This window comes from Coffea arabica, chromosome 7e (assembly GCF_036785885.1).
Source record: "Coffea arabica cultivar ET-39 chromosome 7e, Coffea Arabica ET-39 HiFi, whole genome shotgun sequence".
Taxonomy (NCBI): domain Eukaryota; kingdom Viridiplantae; phylum Streptophyta; class Magnoliopsida; order Gentianales; family Rubiaceae; genus Coffea; species Coffea arabica.
Window position 1 is genome coordinate 10,835,537 of NC_092323.1, and position 19,024 is coordinate 10,854,560.

Here is a 19,024-nt window from a genome sequence, read left to right on the forward strand (position 1 = left end):
CCTACTTCTGAACTGCAATATAAATCTGATTGGTTGTAAAAGTAAATGCTCTGGAAATAATTATGAATTGGTAATTCCTAAAAGTTACAAGAACTTGACATCAGCTTGATCCTGAAATATCTTTCCTCAGAAGAAAAAAAAAGTCTTAAACTATCTTGATTAAGCACAAAATTTTCTATTTTTTTGGTTACTTTGCCAAGTCTTGGAGCTTAGTCAATGCTAATAATTTTCATCAACATGTGGTGTGTACGCGATTTATTCGTTCGCCATAATCCTTCCTCTTCCCTGAAGTTCCTCTCCAAACTTGCACAGAATTTATGACTACACGCATCCATGTTTGACCTTTAAAATCTTGTATAAAGAGCCAAAAACGACTCTTGAATAGTTCTCCAACCAAAAACCATTCTTCAAATTAATACAAAAGGCATGTGAATCCTCCCTAATCCTTTATATCATAAAAAAAAAGCGCCCTCCCATCAGATAAAGACTGTTTACCCTCTCAATCTTTTAAGGTCAAAATAAGGAAACTTCAGCCTTCATCAAACTGTCTGACATAGGACTTTCGTCATTATTTTATGTACCAGTATTCCATGCTCACTTTCCTTACAAAAAAAGAAAAGGGAAAACCACGTCCTTTTTCACCAAGAGCTCCTACTCCTGTATAAAAATCAACCCTTTTGGTCCCATGAAAGAAAACTAAATCACAAAAACTGAAGGAAAAACAGCAGAACCTCTGTTCTATTACACGCTACCCAATTCTGGCTCTACCTTCTAAAACTTCCGACTCTTTCATCAATGGCTGATCATCAGAGGATTCATCCGGCCCGGGACCCTGAAGCCGGGGCACCCCAGAGAACAACAGTGCCACTAGTTTCCGGGGGGGCTTCCCAGTCAGAGAAAGGTGATCCAGAAGGCAACTACCATCCACCACATCAAAGAACTATCCCTTATTCATACTCAAAACCACCAAAGAGAAACTGCTGCAAGAAGTGTTTGTGTTGGACTCTGGCCCTCATCATACTTCTGATACTCGTCATAGCCATCTGTGCTGGGATCATGTACCTTGTTTTCCGACCAAAACTCCCAAAATACTCAGTTGACAGCCTGACCATAACGCATCTCAATCTCAACAACGACAACAGCTTATTTGCTACTTTTAACGTGAACGTCACAGCTAGAAATCCCAACAAAAAAATCGGTATCTACTACGAGGGCGGCAGCGATTTGAGAGTCTATTTTACGGGGACTCAACTTTGTGAAGGTTCATTGCCAAAGTTTTATCAAGGTCACAGGAACACCACTGTAATGAACGTGACTTTGACTGGACAAACGCAGGATGCAAATGGGCTGCTGCAGTCTTTGCAGGCCCAGGAGCAGACTGGAAATATTCCATTGTTTCTCAGGGGAAAAGTTCCGGTGAGGCTGAAGCTTGGGGGATTGAAGTTGATGAAGTGGAAATTCTTGGTAAGGTGTTGGTTGAACGTGGATAGCTTGACACCTGACAACACGATTAGAATTAGAGATAGTCGTTGTAAGTTTAGGTTTAGGTTCTAGTTATTTGCTTCATATGGAGTCTGTATTCCCGCGGGCGGCGATTGTCATTTCTTTCTGATTTTTTCATTTTTTTGGGTGTTTAGTTCATTATTGTCAATAAAAGAAGAGGAGGATGTTTTTCCCTCCCATACTACTATAGACGATGAATAATTCTGTGACTCATCTGTATCTTCTTATACATATTTCTTTTGAGATTTTCATTGTGCTTACTTCCTGTGTAGCACATGCACATGCACCTTGGTTTAGACGGTTACTTGATGAGGGCTTGAAAATTCTTATCCTTCTTTGCGCTCATTCTTCCCTGTTAAAACAGTAGTGGCTGGCTGAAGTGTGGTTTGAAGATCAAGCAATTGTAACTTAGGAACACACTCGATTATAATAAGCTGAAAAATAAAAGAACAAAATTCGGGAAACTCCCTAATGTTGGAGTCTTTTTAATAAATTACCAGGGCAGATTATTTAGAGGACATTTTATGATAGTGCCTTATGGCGGATTAGTTTCCTTCTCCATACATGTCTGAAACCATTCAAGTCCAAATTTGCCCCAGAAGAAACTATTCCAGGGCAACACCTGAATTCTTGATTCTGCAGACCTGAAACAGAGCTACTCTAGACGCCAACCGCATTCTATTCTAGTTACCTGGGTAATGTAAAAGAAAGTAGCGCGTTACTTGGAGCTTAACCAATCTTGCCGTATCTCCAAAAGGCAGAAATATGATGGGGAAAAAAAAAACCTTATAGTTGAAGCTGCCGAGTATCTCATCGCACTAGATAATTCAAGAATGAACACTACCCAAGTAACAATATCAATTCAGGCAACAAGTTTGGCCTTGCATATTACACACAAGTAAGACATAGTAATCTTGGTCCTTTGAAAGCTAAGAATTCTTAGTTTGCACGCTTATACATGTTTCTCCTAGGTTAATGAATTACTGGCTTCAAGGGATGAGCTCTCAGTTTGGATAAATCCAAGTTTGCATCTAACTCTTCATCTAATTCACCAACGATGCTTCTGCAAAAGCGAAAACAAATGGCACCAGATCAGAGGAATCAGCAAGTACGATTTCTCAAGGACCACCAGAACAGAGCGTGATAACCAAGAGTAAATACAAGGACATATTATGACATACATATTATCACCCCTAATGATGTAGAGACCCAATACAAGTTGCTGGACACCTTCCTGTAAATTAGAAAAAAAAAATTAAAACTATTCAGAATTGTAAAAGAATTTCTCCATATAGAGATGCAGAAAGACCGCATGAAGAAGAACCAGAAGTGTAACACGTAGGAACTCCCAGGAATTATTCTTATGAGGCATGTAATATATTCCATCATCAACAAGACAAAAAGTTGAATCTAGCTCATACAAATTAAGTCATTCCATCTCAAACAGTTGTCTGTTTATCTGAATACCAAGACAGAGATTTTGCAATGCACCAACTAAAATTATGATCTCACCAAAGAATAATCCCTTATCTACATTTTAACTCATGGAAATTAACCCAAACATGAAACAAGCTTTTAAAGAGATAATTCCATGGACATTTGAGACTTCAAAAAGCTTTCAACATTAGCTAAAGGCAAATGGAAGCTACTATTTCAGATGGATTCCCAAGACAACCTAAAAGAGACCAGAAACTATATAAACTACCATTGACAAATTATCTTCTTTAGAACTACTTTACAGCCAGAAATTTGACAGGCATACAGAGATGAAAACTAAAATGGCAAGTTTTTGGACGATAAAAAAAGAAAATTCCAAAATGGATGAATGGCTTTCAATCTATAGATTAAGCAACAAATCAGAAAGATGAGACAGCAAAAGCACCAATTTCCAATATAGTTCAGGAAAAGCATGCTAAAAACTGAACTAAAAGAAACTAAGGGCTCTTCAAGAATAAACAATCCACAAAATGCATCATGGGCACAAGAATGTGGCTCCTAATAAGATTCCCAATCAGACCTTTGTAGAATACACACGCTCATGAGATTCATCAAGAATTATATTGGTAGCCTGGTCAAAACCTTTCAATATTCCCTGCACAAAGAAGTTTCTCCAGTCAGTACAACAATAAAGTTTCTAACTGCATTTTCAATTGTTGACTCCAGCATGAACTGACAACTATGTTGCGCCCATCATTTGTGATAACAGAAATTGTTTCTGCAAACAGAATAATGAAATTCTGTTAATGCCAATAATATAAGGATTAACAAAACCCAGTGACTGGCTCTACAAATTATGTTCTTGCAATAACTATTCTCTAGCCAGCATTTCAAAGAACATTCACTTCATAAGCTTACTAAGAAAGACAAATAACTCAAACCAGTTCAAGAATAACTTACGGTCTACAAGAGACTCAAGTCCTGGCCCCCCAGACATTCGGGAAATCCAATACAAATAACACTGGATTTTGTTGAATGCTGATGTTTATAACTGTATGAAGAAGTCTGCAAGGAAAAAGTCAAACTTGCTAAGGCACATTATCGACTAACTAAAGTGAACAGGTTTTGATTGATGTACAGCAGATGCAGCTATGTAAATCACTTCCAATAGGTGTCCTCCGTATATCCTACATTTACTCTTCCTCCCTGTTGCCCATCACCCCAACCACCCTGACTCAAAATAGAAAATGAAAAGAAAATTCCAGTATTAAACATAAACTAAACAGCTATTTTGGGGTTCCTACCACAATTAGAGGACTGAACATTGAAAGTCTCAATTTCCGACTCTATAGGAGCAAGTAAAATTTTTAAACCCTCACACACCAAGTAGACTTAAAAGCTTAAGTGAAGCTGGCCCGAGTCCCATCTAATATTCTCAACTTCAAATCCCAAGAAGAGAAAAGAAAAAGGAAAAGGAAAGCCAAGCTTTTAATGCAATCAGAAGTGGTGCAACATTTCTGTAACTCTAAGTGTTAGTCAAAACCAGAAGTATGCAAAACTTATATAACACATTTAAGATTCAGAAAATAAATAAATAAATGAAAGAAATGCTTTGCTACTATAAGCTAGCCTATTTATTCTAACTTTACTCTTCAATGTTCCTCTCTTACGTCCCACAAAAAGTCTTGACAATGTTATCTGCACTACAAACAATTCGATAAGCCCCGTTGCCTCCACGTATAACATTTGCTACCAACACTTCCTAACCGAACGTCTCAAAGCCGTAATTACTTTGTTCATCCATAAGCCTTGCACTTGCTTGGTAATAGACTAATAGTGCTTAAAAAAAAACACCGTATCCCACTTTCTTGCAAATTCAATCAAAAGTTAAACTAGTTTTGAAAGAGCCCAGAAAGGGATTCTTTGCATACCTGAAAACTATATACCATATAAGTTCATTAAGCAGGGGAAAAAAAACCGTCTTGCGTTTTTAGCGCTTATTTTCCCATACAACTTTTTCACACTCATTACCTCGATTTAGACTTCCAACCTCAAAGCTACCGTTTAAATTTTTCATCAATGACCAGAAACTTCATAGCTTTTGTGGCTTCTTTAAGCTCAGGAATTTCACCAAACAGTTAGTGTACGCCAATTTATCAAACCACCCAAAAATACGTATGCAGGAATTGTAGACGAGGTTATATACATGTACAAACAAACAGATATAACATAGGAAAAAGCATCCTGTATATCTTCGTACCTTTGCAGTAGAGAAAAGAAGCCACGGGAATTCCAGAGGAGACCCTGCAAAATTCTTGTGCTCAGAATCGAATTTTTTTCGTTTTCTTCTTAGTATTGGAAAGGAGGAAGAGAATAGGCAGAACGAGCAGGAGTTGTTTAACCTTCATTCAATTGAGCCGTACTGGAGGTTGTTGGGGTAATTTAGATTGGGCCTGGAATAAAGTTGGATGGGCTTCGTACTATGGGCTTGGGTAAGAAAAGTAATTAAAGAGGTATAGGTTTTAATATTTGTATATTATAACCCCCAAAATTTGGTAAGTAATTCCATGATGCCCCTCAAGGATTTGATAAATAATTCTACTATTCCTCCAAATGTCTTTAAGTCAAAAGGAGTTGATTGGACCCTACCAATTACAAAATTGACAATTCCTTGATACCTTGTTTTAAAATGAAAGGTTGTTTCTTTTATCACACAATGTCGATGATATACGAAATTGTACCCTTAATTTTCTTAAATAATTCGATGATACCTTTTGTTTCGATTTTGCCTATTGAAAAAACTTACAATTAAAACTTGTAGATACAATAATATGAGATGCCGATTCCCCCTCCTCCTCCTCCTACTCCCTAAAACAAATCTTCACCGTGACAAAGAATATCCTATAAAATCAGAAAGATTAAACAATTGTAATAATACTTTAAGTTAATTAAATTCTCTCTTTATTTTTTTTTTGCTTTAGTGTTTTTGTATGGAAGAAGATGGTTAACAACATTTTTAATTGAACCACAATGATGGTATTTCAGAATATCAATTGGAGATTTGGCTTATGGCATTTTTTGAGTGTGTTGTGTTATGTAATACTCCACCTAACAAGTAAAACATAAAGGAGAGAAGTGTGATTTTTGATACCAGAGGGAGGGTTCCTGCATCTGCTCTAATCTCAAGGGAGGATTGTGAAATTTCCCCTTTCTGTAACGCAGTGAAGTCGGGTTTGATTTTGTTCCGAAATCGCTATGTGCACTGCACACTTTTCTTTCTCTAGTGAAGTCGATTCCTTTTTTGTGATGAAAAAAGAGGGGAAAAAAAACCAAAAAACAAAAACAAAAAGAAGCAACTGTCTTTGATATCCCGCTGTCGTGGATCTCTTTCTTCTTGTTATTTGCCTCCCAAAGTCTTTCTATTACTACTCTATTTTCATCCTCAATTAGTCATTTATCTCCATTTCCTCTCCCCAGTCTTTGTTTCCAACCTGTGCAATATCCAATCTAGCTTCTAATTTGTGTTCAAAATCAAATATTACACTGATCTGCTCTTGTATACTTCTCAGGGTAGGGAAGGAAGAAAAATGGCGCTGAGTTGCAATTTTTGCTGTTTTTCTTCTTCGTTCTCCATTTTTCATGGCCCCCCAAGCTCCTATTCTTCTAGTAGCAAGTCTGTTGTAACCATTCTTAACTGTTGCGATTCAACAAAATCCACCAGCCTACAAGTGAAACTAAACCCAAGAACCAGGAATACTTCATCATTAACTTTGGCTAATATTTATTTCTGCAACAAATTTCAATCTAATTTCAAAGTTAAAGCTACAGAATCTGAAGTAGAAGCGAGCCCATTTACGAAATCAGCACAAGAACGAGGAGAAGAAGTGGACTGCGTGGGTACAGGGCAAGATGTTGAATGTGTGGTGGTGCCTTCAACTGCCCCATCTTCTAAGCCTTTGGACGATAAACTCCCTCAAAACCCAGGAAAAAATGATCTTGATTCTTCTTTATCATCATCAAATTTGGCTGGGGAGTTGGTGGAGGCAGTATGGGAATGGGGTCTGTTAATTTCGCCTTTTTTCTTCTGGGGTACGGCTATGGTGGCCATGAAAGAAGTTTTACCAAAAACAGGTCCTTTTTTCGTCTCTTCTTTTCGGTTAATTCCAGCTGGCTTGTTGTTGGTTGGTTTTGCTGCTCTCAAAGGTCGGAGGTTTCCTTCTGGCTTTAATGCTTGGTTTCCTATATTTCTTTTTGCTCTCGTTGATGCTGCCTGTTTTCAGGTATCTTTTTGTTTTTTGTCTTGTGTTTCTATATTAGATTGAGAATAGTTACATTTAAGCAGCACTTTGTTCTCTTAAACGTGTTCTTTGATGGTGTCCAGGGATTTCTTGCTGAGGGATTGGAGAGGACAACTGCTGGACTAGGCAGTGTACGTATGTTAAGCTGTTGAGCTTTCTTGCTTCTTGAGTAGACGTGCAATTTGTTAAGCTAATTTTTGGAGTTAGTGGAAGCTGAATTTAGGTGCTTCAAATGTGGCAAGTTGTTAATTTACTCTGGTTATTTGAAGAGAGAAGATATGTCATTCAGGAGATAATTGAGGTAGTTTCCAAGGAAAAATCAAAACCAATAGAAAGGCTTTGCACACTTGGTTTTTTTGGTAAGAAAATTACTACTTTCAAACTTGTGTTCGTTACAATGCCATCATGTTCTTAAATGCTAACGCATAACGTATTTTCATCTTAGTGGTATACGTTACTTGTCAGTTGTGAACGTCTTGGTTTAATATTCTTGGTGCCTGAACTTCTCAGTTTATCTTTCAATTGACATGTTTGAGAAACATAATAATGGTTGTGAGCTAATTATTGCAGGTAATAATTGATTCACAGCCTTTGACGGTGGCTATACTTGCTGCTTTATTGTTTGGTGAATCCATTGGGTTGGTTGGAGCTACTGGGCTCGTGTTTGGTGTCGTTGGACTTCTGCTTCTTGAGGTACAATATACAAGACTTCTATTTTCAACGAAGAAGTGGTTAGTTAATATGTTCGCTCCCTGCAATTTTTGGAATTCATGGACAAGGTTAAGTTGATTCATCATTTTTTGAAGCCTTCTCACTCTATATATTATACATAGATTTGTTATGTGCTGGATAATATGCATAAGAAGTTTTTGCTACTTTATATATTATACATAGATCATTCAATGTAGTCTACTTGGAAGTTAAGTAGATTGAGTTTGTCTCATCTATCATAATTGGGCAGTCACATAATTTGTTTCATCTTGTGGCTAGAAGTTTTTTTGGTCAAAAAGCACATGGTGTTTGGCTGGCGAATTTAAGTAGCTTCTTAGGCAAAATATTGTACTGCATTGCTTTGGTTATGTGACTTATGTCTGCTGAACTCAGAGTTTGAAACAGTCAGCACAGCCCTTGCCAAACAGCTTTATGCCTGTTGACTCGGAGACTTTTTGTTTTGAGAATTATTGACTTGTTTAATCTACTTAAACCAGCTTTTTGCATCAGTGTGACAAAATTTATGAGTAGTGAAGCTCTTCGTTTTGAAAACCATGAGCTTGCCTAATCTAATTAAATGGTCTATTCTCATCACTGAGTCAATGTAGGTACCTGCTATATCTTTTGACAAGAGTAACTTTTCTCTGTGGGGAAGTGGTGAGTGGTGGATGCTTCTGGCAGCACAAAGTATGGCAGTTGGAACTGTCATGGTCCGTTGGGTTACCAAATACTCTGATCCCATCATGGCTACAGGGTGGGTAAGTCTGGAAGCTTTGTTTCTAGTTTCCAACAAGTAAATCTCTTGTTACTCTAGAGCTCCAACAAGTAAATCCTGTGTCTTCACACGACAACCTTCTTATGGTTTGTGTTTTTGGTCCTGATTCCCAAATATTTTTTTGTAGAGTTCCATTGTGGTGTAATTTTTTTTACATACCTGTGATTAGAAAGTTGGTGGGAAAAGAAAAGGAAGATATTTCTAGGCCTGCCTTGTTGGAAGGATCTGAATAGAGTGGCGAAAAGTGAGAGGATTTAGTATAGGTTAGAAACTTACTTTCTGTTTGTCAAAAAAGACTTAACTTTTTCTCTTAATATGGAGATAAAGAGAAGAGGAGATTTAGGGTTTCCTGTATAACAACTTTGCCAAAGCAATAACCACAAAAGGGTGTGGAATGAATCTAAGATCATCTTTTTGCTTTCCTAAACTATCAAAGAAGATTAGATGAACTTATCTGCTTCTCTCTCCTATTCTCCTGTCATCACGTCAGGTTTCTCTTCTTTATATCTTTTGTTCCCTAAACTCCCAAACCAGGTTCTTGGCTTGCTGTTTCATGCTACAAATAGGAAATATGAATGCTTGAAAGAAAATAATAGCTCATTCCTATATTAATCTAGATAGAACTTTATCCTGTCCAAGATAGGAGCCTGAGAAGTGTGTATCCTGCTGCAGCACATGGTTATTGGTGGCATCCCTCTTTTAGCAGTCTCCGTTCTTAATCATGATCCTGCTCTCAGTGGGAGCTTTAAGGACCTTTCATCGAATGATCTTTTGGCGCTTCTTTATACCTCAATTTTTGGAAGTGCTGTAAGCTATGGCGTATACTTCTACAATGCTACAAGAGGTATGCTTCGGCTTTTCTTGCTTTTTACATACTTCTCTTACTGTTTGACATACCATATATGAATATTGAAGTTGACTACATTTTACTTTCAACTTCAGGCAGTCTCACGAAGCTCAGTTCTCTTACTTTTCTGACTCCAATGTTTGCTTCAATCTTTGGGTAAGAGCTATTCCGTCAGAAGAACTGTACCTTCTTTGTAATCATACAAAATTTGCAACAACATGAACTGTGTTTTTGTCCCCATGGAGAAGATTATATCCTCGATATATTTTCTGATGACTTGCCCATGCATTGGAATCCTCTTAGATGCTTTCTTTTCTGATCTTTAACGTGATCTAATTTATCTATTCTAAAACACAGGTTCCTCTACCTTGACGAGACCTTCACTCCCATACAAGTCATTGGAGCACTCGTAATTGTGGCAGCTATTTTCATGGTCAATTACAAAACTTCTGAAGAAAAATGACTTTTCTTGTAAAGAAAAGCAATATATGGGGGGAGATATTAGATACACCATGTCGTGATGCCACTAATACCAATCACCCACCAGCAGGTAATTGTGATGGGACCCACCCAAGAAGGATAGCTAAAGGTGGTCAGATTTCCTCAAAAAATGCAGGATAATATAGCACTGTACAAATGTTGGTAGGATTAAGACTTTAGGAATTGAACCGTAGTGATGATTAGAAACGGGTTTAGGCAGCAGCATAGTTGTAAAGGCATGCTTCTAAAATGTTGTGTATTTTCCCTGAGATGGATCGAATTTAAAAACGACTTCGCTCTATTATGTAAATCAGTATTCTGTATTTCAACATATCAGCATTGTTACGCAGACAGGAATTGATAATTGTTCCAAGAGGTCACCGGAAATTTGCTTCCTTTTTACGAATTTTTCATGATTATTTTCTGAAAAAATCATGTAGTAGCTGAACTACGGAAAGCATTTCGATCAAAGCTTTTGGAAACAAAAGAACTGGTTCCAAGCAAACAATTTTCTGAACAAGTACAGTACAAGGAAAGTTGCAAGTTTGCAACAAGAATTTAATCATTCTGTAACTACATTTGACATCTAAATAGACCAATGAGTCTAGGTTGAAGCAGCAGTAGTGACTGCGGGTACGGACTGGGGTCCTCTCGATCCAATTCGACCCCTTCCTATCCCATTTTGCTGTTGATCAGAATCGCTCTTCTTTCCATTCAATCTTCTTCTAGGTTCTTCAGCGTCATGACCAGACTTGGATATGGCATGTCTCTGAAATCCCACGGGGCTTACGCTGTCGTCCCTGATATTAGACCTTGAAGAGGTCCAGCATTCAGTTGAATCAGCTGAATTAGGTTCCCAAGAGGAAGGGGAAACCCAGTACTGTTGGCCACCTACAAAGCTGTTGCTTCCAGAAGATTCTTGCTCTTCATTATCTTCCCCTCCTACAGTGCCACCCCTACTGACGGTGACATACTTGTGAAAAGTTGGTTCCATTAGATCATCAGTGACGGCCACCTCAGATTGCACAAAAGGAGCATTGGTATCTAAACCCTTCATACCAGCGGGATTATGAGCTCCGAAAGAAGCGTTGTCGTAAAGCTTGTTGAATTGCTCAACTGTGGGAGCCCGTCTCTTGTCCTCTGAGAAGGCACTCGACAAATTTGAGCTGGTGCTGGAATTCAGGTCGGCAACTGCTTCAAGTATAGAGCAGGCTTTGGAGAGGCAAGGTGGGAGGGAAATTGCAGGGGTGCTGCTCTTTTGGTGAAAGTTTTGTATGTCTTCCAGCAACAATGCTGTATAGGATGGTGAAGGATTTGACAATGTTTCAGGATTAATATCAAAGTCACGGGATAGCCTAGAAGACCTGCTTCTGGTTACTCCCTGGGGTTTGAGGCACTCAGGGCCTGATGCAACCGTGTTCACTGCAACATTGGAGGTGATTGCTTGCGGAGCCTTGGCCACTTCAGATATCAGATGCTGCTGCTCCTTATTTTTTAAGTTCAGATTGGTCGCACTGTGGTCTGCAATACCTTTACTGCTGCTAATTTTGTTCTCAGCACCTTGGACTGCAACTTTGTTGTTCGTTGTGTAATCAGAATTTGGCTTCTGAATGGGTATACCGAGTAGTATTAGACTAGTCCCAGGATATGTTACTCAAAGATGTGGAAATAGCTTTACTAATGATCGTTCACCTCAATCTAAAGCATCAAGAGAGACACTATAGACTAGCCTTAATCCACACAACACCGGAGATACAATGCTGTCCAATTTGGGTATTGCAGACAAGAGAGACTAATGTGAATGAAATCATTAATGTATCCCACATTATTTTTTTCATGTATCACTAAACTCAAGCAACAGTGGTATAAAGAAAAACAGTAATAAGTAGGCTTCACTAACAAAATAGAAGCAATTAAACAAAAAAAATGTTTCATGACACCAAATAGTGCTCTGAGCATGCATACCTGGGTGTTGGTACTGTTAGGGGCCTTGCTACCAGGCAAAGACATATTTTCAGTAACCACATTTGTGTCAATCTCACTCAAGGGATTTCTCCTGTATGGGGAATGTTCTGCCTTCCTGGAATTGCTTCGACTGAGCGACATCGGTTGTTGCTGGTTCTGATTCTGGCTCTCATTCAAAACTTTAACATTCCCCCTTGCAGGAGAGCGAGCGCGAGGAGAAGCAGCAGTCCTTGCACCCACAGCAGCATCACCAGCACCCCCAGCATTTCTCTTCACCTGAATCCTCTTAACAGCAGAGGCTGAAACAGTCTCATTTCCTCCACCAGCACTATTACTCTTGTCCATAACCAAAGACGAAACAGTAGCAGGAACAGAGACCATCTTTCCAGGCCTATTACCATTACCACCATTACTATTTCCCTGTGACGAATTGACGCCAGTAGAGGCAGTAGTAATAGCAGGTGATTCAGACCTCCTACCAGGAGACCTACTCACCCTTCTTCCACTTCCATTGCTACTACTACCCCGTTCTCTGCTACCCGCCCTCTGCTGCTGTTCTCTTTCCCTACTCGGAGTCCTCCTCCTTCCCTTAGACGGTGACCCCACCGTCCTAGACTGCCTCTGTCGCTGTCTATGGCGGTGGGACCTCTCTCCAACCACCCCAATGTCATCATCGTCATCCTTATCAGCAGCAGCAACATTATCCTTACCATCACTACCATTATCATTGTCAAAATCGTAACTCCTTTTCGAGCCCGAATACTTCCTTCCCCTTTGGGAAGGAGCAGGATTGTCCCCATTATTATTATCACCAGATCCACATGGACCCGAAAGATTTGCCGCCTTTCCAGTGGAAGAGCTTCGACTAAGCCTTCCACATTGTATCAGAATAGCATCCACTTCTTCTTTAGTACAACTAGACGTTCTCACAGGCGCAGCGGCAACGAATATCCCACCGTTATTACTAGCATTATTATTACAGCTATTCTTCTTATCAGCAGAACCAATTTTCCCCGACTCGACCACGATTTCTGGCGCAGCCTTTTGCTTCACATCATCCTTCTCCTCTTCGGACAGCAGTCTATCGATGTCATGGCTCTTTCGATGTTTGATGATGAATACTTCTTTTTTCACAGTTTCTTCTTCGGATTTCTTATTTTCGACGTGGGGCTGGGGTTTAATTTGCTGGTGGAGTGGATTTGGATTAGGAAATGGGGTTGTACAAGAAGAACAAGTGCTCTTCTTGCTCAAACATCCACCCATGCTTGTTTTCTTGGCTAAACAAAGAAAGAAATGGGGAAATTACAGAGTATGGCAAATTTGAAAATCGTGTAACGGATGGAAAGAAAGAAGAAGGAAAAAGATAGGAAAAAGGGAGGGTGCAGGAATCAAGAGAGAGAGAGAGAGAGAGAGAGAGAGAGAGAGAGAGGATTTCAAATTCGGGAGAGAGAGGCGGGGGCAGGAGCCGTTAAAAGAGACAGGTTCGGTGTTGTTTTTTTGGAACTAGGGAAAAAAATAAAGAATATTAATGATGTCAGTAGGACACCACCATTACTACATCAGTACATTTTTTTAAAAAATTTTCACTCCTCTCTTTTGGTAGGTAGGAGTGGGATAGGAATCTTGATCTTGATCCTCTTAGAAAATGTAATTTCTGCAACGGTCCTCTGCTTTGGGCACGTTGTTCCCACTTTAATTATTTGTAATTTTTGTTTGGATTGGCTGGTTACTTGGCTTTGTTTGGATTGCCATTTTTTGCCGAAAAATTACTTTGTTTTCCGTGATCACATTTTTCTATTACATTTTTTTTTCACATACATCAAATCGCTACAATAATTTTTCCATGAAAAATGACGAAAAATACAATTCAAACGGGGCCTAATTGGTTGTGGATTCACAATAAAGATTTTGTTCCACGAATTGGACAATTGTTTGTTGGGCGTTTAGAAATTTTTTTGTTTCCACGACTTTTGGGGAAATAGTAGTGTGTAATGTAAAATGATAGTAGATGATTTTTAAAAGAATGTACTAAAAGTTTCTAAAAACATTCGTATGATTCTAAAATAGCCAATGCCAGCAAACAAACTCGTTACTAGTTATAAATGAAACATTTTACAGAATCACATTTCATTGATCATAGTTGATATAACTTTGTGATTCGGGTAATAAATATGTGATAGTCTTTAAGAACGTTATAATTTTAAAAATAGCCAATTCCAAGTAAACCAATCTATCATTAGTTATAGATGAATCATCTCATAGAATTGTGCTTCATTGGCATATGAATCATAGCTATGATACAACTTTGTGATGGGGTAAATTCTCAATTCAGTAACAAATATGTGGTAATTTCTTCTTAAGAAGAGGAAATGCATGTTGCTGATTGATTACGTATCAAGCGTTTACAAAAAGAAAATAATGTGTGTGAAATCTTTCTTAGTTTCGTACAAGTGCCAGATTCGAAAGAAATAAATATCATATCTGCCAGTGATTCTATTTCCTCATTGAGCAGCTTTTTACTATTATATTTATATGTAGTCAATTTCCAAATCATGATTTTAGTGGGGGGTGGGTGCAATAGAAAGATTTGATAGTAGCGCTCCAAATAATAATTGATTGATTTGCTCCTCTACCAAAAGGAAGAGCCATAAAAGCTTTATGAGTCAACAAAGGGAAGGTTCATTATGGTTAAAAGCTTTCAATAATAATGAGAACTTCGTGATTTGTTTCTTTAAATTGAGATTTTTTTTTTTAAAAAAAAGAAGAAGTTTAAAGCAACAAATATTTTGTTGGGTACTTCGATTTTGTGAATAGATCCTATTGCTATTTGCTGAGGTTGCTTTTATTGCGGGAGGGAGGAGGGCTGAGGACAGGGGAAATGAGCCCATTGGCCAGTTGATTATTGAAATTCTAATATATTACTCAACCCAAATTTTGATTTTATAGGTGGAGTAAAGTTAAACATAAGTTAGAAAAAATTTATTTTGAGTAGAAATGTATGTGACCTTCCATCTTTTATTTACTTCGCCATTATAAATAGAAAAGTTTTCTGTCACACTTAAAAAGTCTGTTGTATATCACTACACATTGCAATAAATATAGGAAAATATTGTTTGCACTCCCATTTTTTATAATCACATTCTCATTATCATTTTTATCATAAATTTTTATTTATTAGACTGTATAATTAAAAAAAATGGGAAAAGTGTAATTAATAAAAAAAAATGCAATGTAAACGACATTTCCCTAAATATATGTTTCACTTTCACTCAAAGAAGCAAATGTAAAAGAAGAGAAAGCGTCCTGGCGCAGGTCCAAGGGCCAATAAAATCGCCTCGGCCCAGTAACTGTGTGGTCAAACTTGGGAAGGACTCGTATTGGTTAGACATTGGTGTGTGATGGATATTGGATAACAAGCCCAATGCCTAAAACTGAGAGATGGTCTGCCCTACCCGGACTCCTTCCTCGTTTACAATTTTTTACGCAGGACTTGGCAAGTTGGCATGTTCAATTTCAATCTTTCCTGACATCAATGCGGTTGTCGCTAGTCCATACTCAGTTCCGTCAAAACCAATGGATATGTTTTTATAATAAGAAGGTCTTGTGTCTAAAGAGCAATCTGGAGTTTTGTAATCCAAAATGATGATATGTTTGCATCAATGAATTTTATAACATTTGAAGCTTTTGGCCTTGCGTGTTTAATAATTTTAGGATAAATCTTTTATGCACTGTTAGTCAGCGTATGTACGTATAAACCAGTAGATTTAAATGCATATCATATATAAAAAATTCAAATTGAAATGATACGACATGCGTTTACACTTTCGTAAATGTACGTACTATCGGTGTAGATAAGGAAGAATAATCCATATTTTTATGTGTTTCTCAACTTGAAAGTTGTTGTCACTCTTTCCATACACATCAAAAAGCAATGGATAAAAGCCTCGTTAAGAATAAAATAATCCTTATATTTGTTTAATAATAGGATTTTTTTAAGAAATCAAGTAATAATTGTAGTCTAAGAATAATCCCTTACACTCCACTCTAGAATTTTATCACCACGTGAACAAGGTAAATTGTCAGAAAATATTTTGCAATGCACGTATCATTTACTCTTTAGAATAAAAGGAGTGGTTTAATGTCTGTTTGCATAGTAGATTTTTTACGATAATTTTTTGAAAAAAAAAAAAAAGAATTGTAACACTTTTTGATGTGATGTATATGAAATAAAAAAATAATTTAAAAAATATATTAACGATGCAATCAAATAAATTTTGACAAATAATTCACTGTCGAAACAAACATTTAACATTGACTTGTTGAGTAGTTGCCTTCTTGGTGTTTATGGTCTAGTTCTAGTCTATAGACTCCATTCTTCACCAAACGCGTCCTATTGCCCTATTGCTAATAGAGAACAGAAGATATCATCATCATTTACTCATCTCATCAAGCAGCGTTGTGGTTGGACAATCTATTTGTATTCCTTTATTACTAAGTTATTATCTCCTTTTCCCTTAACACTAAAAGTCAAATTGCTACACGATCCTCGTCCTCTCATTCAGCAGTCAATTGAAAACCAATTCTGGCATCATTATATATTTATATCACTCACCAGACAGATAAAAAAAATGCTTAAAGAATAAAGGCAGATGACAACTTGTATAGACTTTTGACAGAAAGTAGTAGTATACATTCAGTCGTATTCAACTATTCTTATTCTTGACAACATCACATTCGCGAAGTTTCTACTCGAAAAAAAGAGCAAAGAAAGAAAAATACTATACCTAACCAAACAAGAAAACTAGTAAGCACTAATTAGTAAAGCAGCACAGAAAAGTGATCAACAGAGAACGCCGACGCCCAAAAGGCCCGCAGGGATGACGATTCTCAATCAGGCCACACAGCTCATGACAGAAGAAGACTGACTCCAAAAGAGACGGTGCAGAAAACTAGGCCGAAAATTGCAAGCAGCCAAAATTTCCTGCGGAAGAAAAATCAAGTAAACAAACTGTAGTTCCTTGAAAAAAAAAAAAAGAATTGGAAATTTTGGCCTAATAATTTGCATGATCCGCGACATAAATCATGGAGAATATGAAATCCATTTTTTTTTTTCTGGTTTGAATAAATAGGAAAATGGGAATACTGACCCAAGGCCGCCGAGACGATTATCAGGTATACCGGTGGAATAGCCTTTGAAATAGAAGAAGCGAGTAACGATATACAGTATTCCAAGGGCAGCACTAATGATTGGGTGCTTGATCCCTCCTAATACCATCAATACGAAGAACAACGGCATCGATTCCAGTGAATTCTGATGGCCCCTCTGCATCCACCAACATTTAAAAGGTCAAAAAAAAACCCCAAAACACAAACTTGAATGATTGAAAGGGGAAAAAATAAAGTAATGATTAAGAACTCGAACGTTATCCCAGAAAAGGGCAAACCTGAATGCAATTGAAAAGCTTAGCATCCTTATTTTCAGCTTCTGAAGCATACAAAGTTGGACAGGGAACCTTGTACCTATGCAACATCAAAATTCAGACACCGAATTAGAGAAATGCAAAGCTCCAAAAGAACCCAAAAAAAAAAAGAAGCAAGAAATTAAGAAACCCATCTTTGATAAGTAATCCACCCATCAATTAGATAAAGATGTACTCGAAACAAGAATTTGAGGGGAAAAGAAAAAAGAGAGATAAGAGGGAAATGAAGAATACTTCTTGCGGGCTAAGCCAACTTGGGCAGACATATAGAAATTGAGAAAGATGTAGAGGACGATAACAAGAGGAACGTATCCATATTCTTTGGGTAGAAATTCTATTCCTCCGGCCATGGCGATTCTGAAAAATTTGATCTGATTTTGTTGAAGGAAAAGTGGAAGCTCAGTGCTGCGAGAAACGAGAAGCTTGAGATTGTTATGGACTTTCTCCGGCCTTATAGGCTTATTTTGTTAAAGTGGACCGACTTGTCTCTCTTTTTATATATATATTTTTTACCTGCTTGTCTTTCTTCCCAAGGCAGATCGCAACTGGGCTATTGCGTTTTGACCCGGTCCATCAAATTACGCTGCCCATTACGAATTGTGGCGTACATTTTTTCGGTCGATGTCCTTTTTTTTCCTATTATCAATTGTAAATTGAAAATTCATCCTCTTGAACCAGAAACGAGAAGGGACGATTCATACTTTGTAAAGTTCACTTGCTCTGCATTTCTACAGTTCAAACGAAAAGGTACTAACTACTCGTCAAGAATTCTAGTCGGTCGAAGAGGAAGAATAAAAAATTCACATGATTTTGATAACCATTTACAATATTTTGCATGATAAAATTATACATGCATATATGTACTACGTATAAGGGATTTAACGAAAGATTTGAAATTCTCTCAAATCACTTCAAGTTATGTCGTCGCTCCAATCAAAATTATCCAATAATGACCAAATAAAGTAAGCTTTTACATTCACACCGAAACCAAAAAGGAGTAAAGTATTTACTACTTCCCAAATACTATCAATATTTTGTTTCAATTCTATCGTAATTATAAGGCTAATATAAGGTATTTTATAACTAACTTGATCCCTTTATGAAGGGAATTATTCGTGCTGCATTGTCAATACGAGCTTCTGAAAGCGTTAGTAACACAACATATCCTATCAATTGGCACAGCCTCATTAATCATCATCGATGGTAGCAAATAATTACCTACCATTTTCTGTGATGTAGATAAGTGGAACTTTATAAGTTTCGTATGAAAACTTGTATAAAGCCCTGGTGGATAAATATTTAACCAATCTCATGCACCCTGGAAGAGTACAGGAAAATGCTCCTTTGAGTTGTCTGCAATAATAATATGTAGATTCAACTACGTACTATTGTTACCAAATAAAAATCAAGAAGACTCAGAAGGGGCTGCGGCGCACGCAAGGTAAAAGACTTTTGAATTGAACTACAAGAAAACTTCGAGTCATAAAATGGTCGAGAAAATGAACTGGTATCTTCTAGTAATATGATG

The 19,024-nt window shown here is 37.5% G+C and overlaps 5 protein-coding genes across 6 annotated transcripts; 2 read left to right on the forward strand and 3 right to left on the reverse strand.

Moving 5' to 3' along the window:
- Positions 1-495: 495 nt before the first annotated feature.
- On the forward strand, positions 496-1,714 carry LOC113701464 (NDR1/HIN1-like protein 6). The gene has a single exon (XM_027222135.2). The coding sequence runs from the start codon at positions 796-798 to the stop codon at positions 1,552-1,554; it is 759 nt and encodes a 252-aa protein (XP_027077936.1). The 5' UTR covers positions 496-795; the 3' UTR covers positions 1,555-1,714.
- A 575-nt stretch (positions 1,715-2,289) lies between these two features.
- Positions 2,290-5,340, reverse strand: LOC113701336 (sm-like protein LSM8). The gene is made up of 6 exons (XM_027221937.2): positions 5,201-5,340; positions 3,901-4,005; positions 3,678-3,718; positions 3,521-3,595; positions 2,685-2,737; positions 2,290-2,566 (listed from the first exon to the last, which is right to left on the reverse strand). Exons 2-6 carry the CDS (start codon positions 3,935-3,937, stop codon positions 2,476-2,478), a joined length of 297 nt encoding a protein of 98 aa, XP_027077738.1. The 5' UTR covers positions 3,938-4,005; positions 5,201-5,340; the 3' UTR covers positions 2,290-2,475.
- An 898-nt stretch (positions 5,341-6,238) lies between these two features.
- LOC113702296 (WAT1-related protein At3g02690, chloroplastic) lies at positions 6,239-10,438 on the forward strand. Of its 2 annotated transcripts, XM_027223426.2 has the most exons (7): positions 6,253-7,220; positions 7,322-7,369; positions 7,809-7,931; positions 8,558-8,707; positions 9,397-9,568; positions 9,667-9,727; positions 9,929-10,438. In XM_027223426.2, exons 1-7 carry the CDS (start codon positions 6,528-6,530, stop codon positions 10,032-10,034), a joined length of 1,353 nt encoding a protein of 450 aa, XP_027079227.1. In that variant the 5' UTR covers positions 6,253-6,527; the 3' UTR covers positions 10,035-10,438. The 2 variants fall into 2 exon arrangements, 1 of the variants encoding a protein (XP_027079227.1); XR_003451105.2 differs by lacking the exon at positions 9,929-10,438 and having other exon boundaries at positions 6,239-7,220; positions 8,558-8,703; positions 9,368-9,568.
- Positions 10,439-10,524: 86 nt separating this feature from the next.
- Positions 10,525-13,378, reverse strand: LOC113702295 (uncharacterized protein At1g65710-like). Its single transcript, XM_027223425.2, has 2 exons — positions 12,017-13,378; positions 10,525-11,657 (listed from the first exon to the last, which is right to left on the reverse strand). The coding sequence occupies exons 1-2, from the start codon at positions 13,277-13,279 to the stop codon at positions 10,656-10,658; spliced, it is 2,265 nt and encodes a 754-aa protein (XP_027079226.1). The 5' UTR covers positions 13,280-13,378; the 3' UTR covers positions 10,525-10,655.
- A 3,270-nt stretch (positions 13,379-16,648) lies between these two features.
- LOC113701219 (uncharacterized) lies at positions 16,649-17,963 on the reverse strand. The gene is made up of 4 exons (XM_027221759.2): positions 17,731-17,963; positions 17,461-17,536; positions 17,164-17,339; positions 16,649-16,997 (listed from the first exon to the last, which is right to left on the reverse strand). Exons 1-4 carry the CDS (start codon positions 17,844-17,846, stop codon positions 16,922-16,924), a joined length of 444 nt encoding a protein of 147 aa, XP_027077560.1. The 5' UTR covers positions 17,847-17,963; the 3' UTR covers positions 16,649-16,921.
- Between the last annotated feature and the right edge of the window lie 1,061 nt (positions 17,964-19,024).